Consider the following 12,547-nt stretch of genomic DNA (forward strand, 5'->3'; position numbering starts at 1 on the left):
GTTTCACCCTTTATGGTCACGTGATTAATCTGGAGATTCCACGCCCCGGAGATTACCTCTGAAATCATTTCTGTATTTTTTTTTATTTATCGCGAGGTAATCTCTTGTTAATTGATTATGGAGTGGATGAGATATATATACATATATATATAAATATATATATATATATATATATATTATATATATATATTATATATATATGTTTTTATTTCTTTCATTCATATTTTTATTTATATTTTCTTTATTTCCTTATCGATTTTTCTTAATTCTTATCTATTTTTACATATATTTATATATTCTTATTAACAGAATTTCTCTCGTCAAGTCTTCTACTCCCGGCTTCCACTCTCTCTCTCTCTCTCTCTCTCTCTCTCTCTCTCTCTCTCTCTCTCTCATACAAAAATATTCGTTCTCATCAAGAGATGAAAATAAAAATGAAAACCGACATTTCGAATATATATACAAATATACATACATGTATATAATATATTTACTATATACAAACATAACATACTAGAATCCCATTACACTCCAAATCCCCTACAATACCATCCCCACTACACACGACGATGTGGGGGGCGGGATGGCCACCCCAGCCGCCCCCCCCCCCCCCCCCACACGTAATAATAAGAATTTCCACTCGCTTCTCTGTTGCATTATGCCATTTGTAGCTTAGATATGAGCAACCCCCCTCCCCCCCCCCAACCCTTCTTTCCCTCTCTCCCCCAAACCCCATTACGGCTGACAGGTAAGTGCTATTTCGGTCTAATGCAATTGTGTCGTAAGGGTTATTTCGCCATAAAAGAGAGGTATTCCTTCCCCTGTGGGGATAACGTTAAGTTTTCTGGGGGAATTGCATCATTGGACGTTGGCTTTTGTGTGGCAGAGAGAGAGAGAGAGAGAGCAGGCAGACAGTCAGACAGTGTGGAACCTATTGTGATCTTTCAAACATAAGGAGAAATATATTCATTTTGAATTTGATTAGGACGTGTGACAGAGAGAGAGAGAAAGATTCAGAGAGGAGAGAGAAGATTGACCGAGAGAGAGAGAGAGAGAGAGCGAGAGAGGGATTATAGAGAAAAACATATGTTTTAGAAAGGAGAAGTTTATATCCAGTAGATTAATAGACGAGAGAGATAGAGAGAGAGAGAGATAAGAAAAAGGAGAAAGAAGAGGGAGAGAGAGATCGAGAGAGAACATAATGTAATTTTGGGAAATATAGAAAAAAATTTATATTCCATGCGTTAAACAGTAAAGTAGAACGTCAGAGAGAGAGAGAGAGAGAGAGAGAGAGAGAGAGAGAGAGAGAGGGACTAATATAACTCAAAGAAATAAGAAAAAATGTTCAGTTTTGAAGCAAATCATGACGGGAGATATAATTTTCAGATTAGCTACACAAATCATCAAGGACTAGTTACACAAATCATCAACTAGTTGCATAAATCATCAATTATCTACATAAATCATGAATTAGTTGCATAAATCACCGATCAATTTACATAAATCCCTTTGCAAAGGTATTAATCCACTAATCCCCATACTCGGGAAACGTCATTTTCTAGCAGAAACAACAGACCAAATCCCATAGTTAAATATTTCATTAATCATCTATAATTCTTCAATTAGTTACATAAATCCCCGATCAATTTACATAAATCCCTCTGCAAAAGGTATTAATCCACAAATCCCCACACTCGGGAAACGTCAAGTTCTAGCAAAAATATCGAACAAAATCTCACAATTGCCAAGACTTTCGACGATTCCAATGGATTTTCAGCGCCGTGTATGGAAGTAGGGAGGGAGGTAGGTAACTAGGGAAGGGAAGTATGGCACTAGGGAGGTAGGGGGACCTTTGGGGAGGTCCCCAGGTGACTTATTGGCAGGCAATCCCAATTTCATGGTTTCCGCTCCACGGTCTTATTGACAGACATCGACTTACACGTGAGGCACCCACCGCCTTTGAGTCGGACTGAATCCATAATCAAGTTCTCTTCGGCAGCCACGAGCCACTTCCGGCCCTGAGATGGATGGGGACTAGTTATTGGAGGGGGGTGAGGGAGGGGTCTGAAAGGGGGGGAGGTTGAGATCGAGGCATTAAAGCTATCTCTGACTTGTTTTATGTCATACCCGCAAACCTAGACTATATATTGAGTAGCTTTTCTGATGATTAGCTTACCAGGATTTTACGGTAATTTTCTTCTTTCCTCCATTGACGTTCATTGAAAGATCGGTTTTTATAAGGGGCGGGGGTGGGAGGGGAGATCGGGGGAGTTTGAAAGCCATCTCTGATTTTGTTTCATGTATAGTTCTCTGTTTGTGTGTGTGTATATATGTGTACTCTCTCTCTCTCTCTCTGTGGCGTCCTTGCCGGAGTCATTAGCATCTCCGACGTAAGATGACGTTCACTCTCTCTCTCTCTCTCTCTCTCTCTCTCTCTCTTGATGCTGGATGGTTGCGTCATCGCCCGGTTGAGTGTAACTAGGGCGCTGATTGGCTGGAGGAATCCTCTATTCTCATTGGTTGAGGAGGCGATTTTCCTTCATGTATTTACTATTTATTTATTTATTTATTTTTAATCGTTTTAATCTGTACATTGCTTTTTGTCGTTTATTCCGAGTATATGAAGAAGAAGAAGAGTAGTCTTAATAGAATTATAAAGGATAAGCAATTAATAAATAATATTAGGTACTCGTAAACAAAGCCTAATTCAGACCAACCTCTTTTGGCCACCAGTGACCTCATCCACTTGACCTCTTAGAGAGGGTGTGGGGCGGGGGGCCGGGGTGGGGGGATCAGAATGAAGACCCTGCCTTTCTCCTCACCTTTCATCCTATCTCAGATCGGCAGTGTCCTTGCCGCTTTCGGCACAGTAATTGACGAGTAATTACCGTGTAATTAACAGTAACTGTCTCTGGGGAATCCTCCTGACGTGATTTAACTTCGTTAGGAGAAAATCCTCAATGAACGGAAGTGTAATTAACCGGTGTTAACGTCTTAATCAGCCCTCTGTCATTCACTGATGTTATCCCGATTGACAGTTTCCCCTTACTCCTTCCTCCCGGGATCGATTCCCGGTCTGAACAGAAAGCTTGCAACTGCATCCCCGAAAAGAGTGACGGGGTCTGTGGTTTTCATTTTGAGGGGGAGAGGGAATATATATATATATATATATATATAATATATATATATAATATATACATATATATATATGTATATATATATATATATATATATACATAAGCACATACTTATACACCTCTGTATATAACTAATCTATAAACACAGCTCCTCAGACGCTTTCCAACAAGTTAAACAAACCGACAAACTAACTCCCACCTTCCCCCTCCATCCCTCGCACCCCCCACCCCCCTCCCCCAAAAGCCCGTTCTTCCGGAAACTTGGAGGGGGCGGGGGGGGGGGGCGTTTGACGCCCAAAACTTCACCAGGCGAGGAGAACCGAGTCAGGCCCGAACTTAACCCAAGTTCAACTTCCGTGGCGCGTTCCAGATGCCTCGCTTAAACTCACAACTTATGGCGAGTTACTCTGAGGAATCGTCGAGACTTGGTAGAGGAATTATTTCCTGGAAATAATTCGAGTCATCTGGATGATTCTCCTGATTATGATCCATCCGGGTGAGATGGACCGTCGTGGTCACCCGTTCGAGTCCTGCCCAGAGAGAGAGAGAGAGACAGACAGACAGACAGGGAGACAGAGTTACATCACACGAACTTTTTTAGAGATATTTATAAAAAATAAAAATCTTCTAATTTCTTAACTTACGAGACCGTATTACAATATTATTTTTTTTAGTTATTTTTTATTATTTTTTTTTTTTATTATTTTTTTTTTCTTTTTTTTCTTTTTTTTTTTTGCTCTATCACAGTCCTCCAATTCGACTGGGTGGTATTTATAGTGTTGGGTTCCGGGTTGCATCCTGCCTCCTTAGGAGTCCATCACTTTTCTTACTATGTGTGCCGTTTCTAGGATCACACTCTTCTTGCATGTGTCCTGGAGCTACTTCAGCCTCTAGTTTTTCTAGATTCCTTTTCAGGGATCTTGGGATCGTGCCTAGTGCTCCTATGATTATGGGTACGATTTCCACTGGCATATCCCATATCCTTCTTATTTCTATTTTCAGATCTTGATACTTATCCATTTTTTCCCTCTCTTTCTCTTCAACTCTGGTGTCCCATGGTATTGCGACATCAATGAGTGATACTTTCTTCTTGACTTTGTCAATCAACGTCACGTCTGGTCTGTTTGCACGTATCACCCTATCCGTCCTGATACCATAGTCCCAGAGGATCTTTTCCTGATCGTTTTTCTATCACTCCCTCAGGTTGGTGCTCGTACCACTTATTACTGCAAGGTAGCTGATGTTTCTTGCACAGGCTCCAGTGGAGGGCTTTTGCCACTGAATCATGCCTCTTTTTGTACTGGTTCTGTGCAAGTGCCGGGCATTCGCTTGCTATGTGGTTTATGGTTTCATTTTTCGTATTGCACTTCCTACATATGGGAGAGATGTTATTTCCATCTATCGTTCTTTGAACATATCTGGTTCTTAGGGCCTGATCTTGTGCCGCTGTTATCATTCCTTCAGTTTCCTTCTTTAGCTCTCCCCTCTGTAGCCATTGCCATGTGTCATCGCTGGCTAGTTCTTTAGTCTGTCTCATGTATTGTCCGTGCATTGGTTTGTTGTGCCAGTCCTCTGTTCTGTCATTCTCCTGTCTCTGTATATTTCTGGGTCTTCGTCTACTTTTATTAGTCCTTCTTCCCATGCACTCTTTAGCCACTCGTCTTCACTGGTTTTCAGATATTGCCCCAGTGCTCTGTTCTCGGCGTTGACGCAGTCCTCTATACTTAGTAGTCCTCTCCCTCCTTTCTTTCGTGTTATGTACAGTCTGTCCGTATTTGCTCTTGGGTGTAGTGCTTTGTGTATTGTCATATGTTTCCTGGTTTTCTGATCTATGCTGCGGAGTTCTGCCTTCGTCCATTCCACTATTCCTGCGCTGTATCTGATTATCCTGGCCACTAGCCCATTGTGATTTATGGTCTTTTATCATATTTCCGGGCGTTGAGTTTTACTTGAATATCGCCTTGAGTCTCTGCATATATTCTTTCCTGATCGTGTCCTTCATCTGGCTTGGTATATCTCCTCCTTCCATTATTCCCAGGTATTTGTATCCTGTCTCATCTATGTGTTTGATGTTGCTCCCATCTGGTAGCTTTATCCCTTCAGTTCTCGTTACTTTGCCTTTTTGCATGTTGACTAAGGCGCATTTTTCTATTCCAAACTCCATTATTATTATTATTATTATTATTATTATTATTATTATTATTATTATTATTACTATTATTCAGAGGCCACTGCCTAGATTCAAACTCCCAAAGAATATGAAAAGAAATGAAGAAGTAAAGAAAAAAGTCATTGAAGAAGAAAAACGTTAATTAGATAAAAATCCAATAATTTATTAGATAAAAGCAAAGAAAATATATCAAAAAAAAATTTCTTTTTTTATCATCTTTTATATGGGTAAATTGTAGAAATTAAAAATAAATAACACAAGAATGCTTCACACGTTTATTCAACAATGTATATAACAATAAAACATAATAATATCACAGTTAGCTCCATTTATGTACAGTTTTTTCCTTTACCTCTACGTGTTGCCATATTGTGCTCCATAGATGGTTATTACATAGGAGGAAAATATATTCATTTTATATTTTCTCGATGAGTTTTTTGTTAGTATTTATCATCTTTGTAGTTTTATGTTTTATTCTTTTTCTTTTCAAAAACCTAATTCTTACCTCCATTGACTCAAATACTTAAAAGAAATTTGTCTTGATTGAAAATTACTCAGAAATTAAAAAGTTTCATTTAAACTAATTCTCTAATGATTTCAAGATTCTTTTTTATATATTTTCTATTTATGAAACAAAGTGTCTCGGATCTGGCTCGGTTTTCAAAGATTTATTTTCTATTCAGAATGAAAAAAAATATCTGTCATATTTAGAACAATTTTCTCATATTTAAAAAAAAAATTTAATGTTCTATTTATGAAAAAACATGTCTTTTATCCATCTTAGTTTTTACATATGATAAAGCCTTTTCTTCGTCATTATTTAAAACAAAATCTCAACCATATTTATCGCAATTATCCCATTATTTAAACAAAATATAAATGATAAAAATATAAGTTTTTTCAATTTTCAATTTCTGAAAGAAAATGCCTCATATCTACCTATCTTTAAGATAAAAAGGTGTTTTTTTTAATTCATTATTAGTTTTTAAAAATCTCATTCATATACATCACAATTTTCTAATGGTTTAAAAATAGTTTTAATATTTCCAATGTAGGAAAGAAAATATCTTTGACCTATCGCAGATTTAAAGAGAAAATGTATTTTTTGTTATTTTTCACGTAAGATATCTCTAATTGACCTCAGTTCTCAAGATACAAAGGTGTTTTTTTTTTTGTTTATTCAGAATTTCTGAAAGAAAATGCTTCTTATCTACCTCAGTCTTGAAGATAAAAAGGTGTTTTTTATTCAATATTAATAAAAAAAAAGTTTCGTTTAATGATTTAAAAATAGTTTTGGTTATTTCCAATGTATGTAAGAGAATATCTTGAACCTATGGCAGATGTCAAGAGGTAAAATATCTCTAATTGACCTCACTTCTCAAGACATAAAGATTTTTTTTAATTCAGTCTTAAAAGAAACTCAATTCTAACGAACAATTTAGCTAAAATAGCCAAGAAAACAGCCTCCCCTCACTCGCTAATCCCAGCCAAAGCTCTCCGTCGCGCGGAGACCTCCTCAAACTAGTCCTAGTCTTCCTAGTCCTAGTAATACTCGCCGAAGTCGACGCCGGTCACGAACTCGATCCAGTCGACGAAGACGGGGAGGAGGACGTTCCCCGAAGGATACCCCACCTCGCACCCGTAGGCGGCGCCGAAGGCCAGGACGCCCACTTGGATCCACCGCCCGTCGACCATCTGGATCTGGGCGGGCGATCCGCTGTCGCCCTGGGGAACGCCAGAAATTTTTTTTTTTATGTTTTTTTTAGATTTTTTTATTGATCAGTATTAACTATATTAAAACACTATATGTATATATATATGTATAATATATATATATATATATATATATATATTATATATATATCTATCATATATATATATATTTATATAATGTATATATCATCATATATATAATATATATCTATATCGTATATATATATATATATATATATAATATATATATATAGATATATCTATATATACATATATAAATAAATAATTTTTCTTCATGTATATATACCTATATAGATAATATAAAATATCTATATATAAGTATATAAGATATATAAAAATACCTATATAATTATAATTCATATATATACCTATACTATATATATATATTATTATTCATATAATATATTATATATATATATATATATATATATATATATATATCCATGTATATAGACCAACAGGTTTTAAATTTATTTTTTTTTATTTAATATATTATTTATATACATATATATATATAATAAATATATAATTATAATGTCTACACTCATATAGATTTGATTATATAAATTCATGTATATTATTATATATATAATATATATATATATACACCTCTATATATACCAATTTTTTACGACAATAAACATGCATACAAAAAAATTGCTGAAAATCAAAACCAAAAACAAACAAAAATCCTACAAATCAAGACATCCATTCACACAATCAATCAATCATTCAACCACCCACCCCCACCCATCCCCCTCCTTCTCTCACCCTCCCTCCCTCCTCCTCCCACCCCTCTCCCCACCCTCCCCTCCGTACCTGGCAAGGCCCGTGACCACCATCCCCTGAGGTACACATCATGGTATCAGTCATAACGCCGTAGTAGTAATCACATTCCTCGTTGGGCAGGACTGTCACGGACACGCCCCTCAGTGTCTGCGAGACCGTGGCGTCTTCCGGGGGGGGAAAGGGAAATGGGATAAAGTGAATGAATGAGTGGATGAGTCAATGGATGAGTCAGTGAATAAGTAAAAATGGTAATGAATTCGTTATTAAATAGATTACTAAATGCGTAAGTAAGCATAATTAGGAACAATAAATCCGTACGTAAAAAAATTAATAGTCAAATAAACAGATGATTAGATAACTAAATAAATGAATAATTAAGTAAATAAAATGATTACATCAATAAAAAAAACAACTAAATAGACAACTAATGAAGTCAACACAAAACTGAAAATATAAATTTTGTCACTAAAGAGACAGAAATAGATATCGACTCATCCAAACGAAAACAGGACAATTAATCGAATATTTCCTGCGAGACAGAGAGATATAGAGACAGATCTCTCTATCCATAGATTTCTAGACAGACGAGAGACGATACGTACCGTCGTTGATCGTGCCCCAGCCGAAGATCGAGACGTTACGTCCGTCGAGGTTTTCGTGGATGACCTTGTGGGAGAGAGGAACCTCTGTCGTTTGACCTGCGGGGGAGGAGGATGGGGAAGTTAGTGCTCTCTCTCTCTCTCTCTCTCTCTCTCTCTCTCTCTCTCTCTCTCTCTCTCTCTCTCTCTGTTTCCTGGTCCTCCTAATCGAAGGGCCCTCGTTGAAAAGAGAAAAAGAGAGAGAGAGATAAATACGTGCTTACATTATCAACTCTCAAGCATTTCAAGAAATTGACAGAAAACTTACTCTGTCAAAAATGACAGGGGTAAAATTGACAGAAGACTCAACCTGTCGACATTGACGGAAGACTCAACCTGTCGAAATGGACATAAGATTCACCCCGTCGAAGTTGACAGCTGTCAAAATTGACAGAAGACTTACTCTGTCGAAGCTGACAGATGTCGAAATGGAAAGGAGACTTCCTTTGTCAAAATTGACAGAAGACTTACTTTGTCGAAATTGACAGATGTCGAAATTAACAGACGACGAAATTGACAGAAGCCTCACCTTGTCTAACGTCACGACGACCCAGTGGGGGCGTTGTCGTCGTCGCCTGACCGCCGTTGATTTTCCTCGGAATCAGATTCAGTAAGTCCACGTAACTCCTCGGAGGCATGCAGATTGGAGAGATGTACTCTGAGGAATGATTTTGAGGAAAGAAGTTTAACCAATATTTTATCAATTTGGGAACACGGAAGAAGGCTGGGAGAGTTCCGAGTCAATGATATATATATGTGGGTTTAATTTTAGTTTATTTACGAGGTCACTTGTGTTCAATTTCGAGATCAAATGAGTATAATGACGAGGTCAAATGAGTATAATGTCGAGGTCAAATGAAGTTAATTTCCAGGTCAAATGAGGTTAATTTCGAGGTCAAATTTGGAAAGAATATTTTCTAATAAAAACCAAAAAAAAAATTTATTAATTAATAACTGTGCAACATTATCATTTTTCAGTAAAGTAAAAAATAAATAAATATATTTGCAACTTCATAAAAGATACTATGAAAATTGTTTACGCATTTTGCAAATTGCAATTATTATAATCGATTAGTAACTTCCAATCATTCTCGTAATTATGCAAGAGTAACCTTGAATTACTAGATAATCCACAGACCTGATTATACCTTTGTATGAAAAATATAAAATAAGAAAAAAGAAGAATAAACAGTAAAAAAAAGAGAAAAATCATTAAGGTTTAAAACCAGTCGAGAGAAACAAAAAAAAAATTAACAGCGCCAGAAATTAACAAGATCCTATTGAGAAGGCGTCTCGATCCTATGCCTGTGACCCTTTGAGTTGGTTACATCGAATGTAATTTCGTCTAGATCAAATGAGAGCTTAATTAGTTTTCCGACGCCGCGGTTTCTCTCTCTCTCTCTCTCTCTCTCTCTCTCTCTCTCTCTCTCTCTCTCTCTTTGTGCTGTTTGCCTAATTCGACATCTGTCGAATTCGAGTCGACGAGTTTTAATGACTTTTTTGGATGGAGTAGAGGTTGGTCCTTAACAGTGTTCGTACCGTTTGAGTGAAAATGATGGGTCTTTCGTTCATAGTAATAGTTTATCATGACACTTACTACACAGTGCTATTTGCCCTTATCTTCTAAGTAATTTGAAGGCTTAATGTTTATCCTCATACAACCAGTGACTTTTTAAGATGCACATTTTTCTAAGTTTTTCCCTCTTTCGTTCTCCCTTCATGACCAAACCATCCCTAGATTATGATCCGTCTTTTAACCTAGACTAACCATCTTACTGCCTACTAGGTCTACTCCTTCAGCCCTTGTACTAACAAACATGTAAACACCAAAAATAGCTCTTTGACACTTTTCTTACTCAAGTAACTGCTCGCTAAAACTTAAAGAAAAGTGAGTGGACAACCATTTTAAAGTTTCTTCAGTAATGATAGTAATAAACTTAGTACTAAGCCTTCAGACCTTGTACTTCCAAATCTGTAAACTCCCAATTATACTCCAACAGGCACTTTTTGTCCATTCAGTTTAAGGTAGCCACTCCTCACTAACTCTTATACAAAAGACAATAGACAGCCATGATAAAGTTTCTTCACTTCTTCTTCTTCTTCTTCTTCCCAGCTTTATCCCTATTCGGGGTCGCCGTTGTTAATGAGTCTCTTCCATCTACCTCTGTCCTGTGTCATTTCATCCCGTACTCCCTTCTCCCTCATATCATCTCGAATGCAATCTCTCCACTTGGTCTTAGGTCTTCCTCACTAATAACTAATAATAACAGCATCCCTCCTTACTGTTGAACGCCATATTCTGTGGCAACTTGGCCAAAGCAACGTCATTATTGAGGGGCGATGGTACGTTGAAGTCCGGATGTACATAGACCGCCTCCACGCGGAAGAACTTTTGAGACGGCGTCAGGGTGTAGAGGTTGTGGTCTCCGAGTAGCAGGGCAATCGTCTCCACAGGCACACTGGGGATGAACTAGTGGTTAGTGAGCAGAAATAGGGAGAGACCAGAATGATCAACTGAGAGTGGAAGGAAATTATACTCTAGAGGATTGTAATTATATACCTAACCTGATTTAGGGAATCGAGGATGGCTGAGCTGGGGGATCTGAATGCAAAGACTGGCTAGTGAATAAAACCAGGACAGGTGAATGACAGACAGAGCATGAATGGAAAATTTGTCTTTAGAGGTCCACAACATTATCTTTTGGGATTTATAGAATCAAGGATGACAGTGTAGGGTGATCTGTATGCAAAGATAGGTTTCGTGGAATAGATGGTGTGGCAAGTCATTCTGGAATTCCTAAAAAGAATGGGACTGCAGAGATTCTCATGGGTCCTCTTTTTCTCTGAAAGAGATTTGCTTGTTAGAAGTAGAATTTCCCAAGAAAGGTGTTCATTATTAGGCCTATGCATGGAAAAGGGGACGAAGATTTATTAAAAATATACTAAACTGAAGAAGTTATAGTCAGAGTAGACTGTAATATTGCATGATGCAACTACAATTAAAGAATTTGAATTATCAATAAGTCATGAAAGATAATAGACATGGAAGTTGCAATCTCCTGAATTACACAAATTTTCAAGCATTTTCTTGATTTTGGAAACGCTTTTTTTGCCTGACACGTGATCATCTGTATCCAGTCACATTACCTGACCAAGCAGTGAGCACCAGTCAGGATCCACTGAGTGTGGATGACCGTCCCACCGCAGATGTGGCAGTAATGCTCATGGTCCTTTCCACACTCCTTCAAGACAGCAACCTGTGAGAGAAATGGAGTATCGAACTGTCAGTGCTGTCAATGAAACCAGATAGAGTTTTTATTGCATTATTGTTCTTGGGAAGTTTTTAGACATATTTGCTGAGTCTAGCGTCTAAGAACTGATCAAACCAGCCCAGATGGTTTTTCAGAAATGGCTTGTTCTTGTATGCAGAGCCAAAATAGAAAGCTTTTTTCATTGTCTCAATGATTTCATGAAGTTTTTTAACATGATTGCTGAAACTAGTGTCTAGAAACTGACAGAATTAGCTCAGAGGGTTTTCAAAAATGATTTATTTATATATGTCAAGCCAAAATTAGATCATGATCAGTTAAAGAAGTTAGACAGTTAGGTAGCAACGAAGTAGATGATTGAAAAATAACTACACACCCTTCTCAGTGGCTACTTTGGCGCCAAGACTTGGCCTGACTAGGAAACCTTCTGCCACAGTAGCTATTTTATTCACCAGGACTGGAGTAAAATAGCCAGTTCCTTTGTAATGGCTGCAATGAAGTCATGACTGGCTTAAAACAACCACATTCTTCTATTGGTTAATCCAGAACTGGATTGGCAACAATATCTCCTATTGTAGTGGTTGATTAAAGCAAGCGATCTTCTTTTACAGTGGCGATTTTGTCGCCATCTCTGGAGAAAAATGGCCAGTTTATACAAAGTCAATTTCTGCTGTACTCACCATCCAAGGAAACTGATGCTCTTGTATGTTATGGCCGCCTACGATCCTCGTGGAAATGGCGTTGCTCACGCCGCATTTTCCAGCCCAACCGTCGCTGGTGACATTTGGAGGAAGAGGAAGATAAAAGTTA

General features: G+C 37.5%; 1 protein-coding gene across 1 annotated transcript in view; it reads right to left on the bottom strand.

Annotated features, from left to right (window-relative positions):
- Positions 1 to 5,568: 5,568 nt before the first annotated feature.
- The window catches only part of LOC135199529 (ovochymase-1-like), a 46,614-nt gene continuing 39,635 nt past the window's right edge, over positions 5,569 to 12,547 (bottom strand). The window contains exons 8-14 of the mRNA XM_064227658.1: positions 12,418 to 12,511; positions 11,616 to 11,725; positions 10,752 to 10,927; positions 8,998 to 9,126; positions 8,433 to 8,528; positions 7,861 to 7,994; positions 5,569 to 7,032 (exon numbers count right to left, since the gene is read on the bottom strand). Of these exons, the coding sequence (XP_064083728.1) occupies positions 6,850 to 7,032; positions 7,861 to 7,994; positions 8,433 to 8,528; positions 8,998 to 9,126; positions 10,752 to 10,927; positions 11,616 to 11,725; positions 12,418 to 12,511 (922 nt within the window). The 3' untranslated portion in view covers positions 5,569 to 6,849. The remainder of the gene's footprint in view (positions 7,033 to 7,860; positions 7,995 to 8,432; positions 8,529 to 8,997; positions 9,127 to 10,751; positions 10,928 to 11,615; positions 11,726 to 12,417; positions 12,512 to 12,547) is intronic.

The sequence above is a fragment of the Macrobrachium nipponense genome, chromosome 25, assembly GCF_015104395.2.
Source record: "Macrobrachium nipponense isolate FS-2020 chromosome 25, ASM1510439v2, whole genome shotgun sequence".
Taxonomy (NCBI): domain Eukaryota; kingdom Metazoa; phylum Arthropoda; class Malacostraca; order Decapoda; family Palaemonidae; genus Macrobrachium; species Macrobrachium nipponense.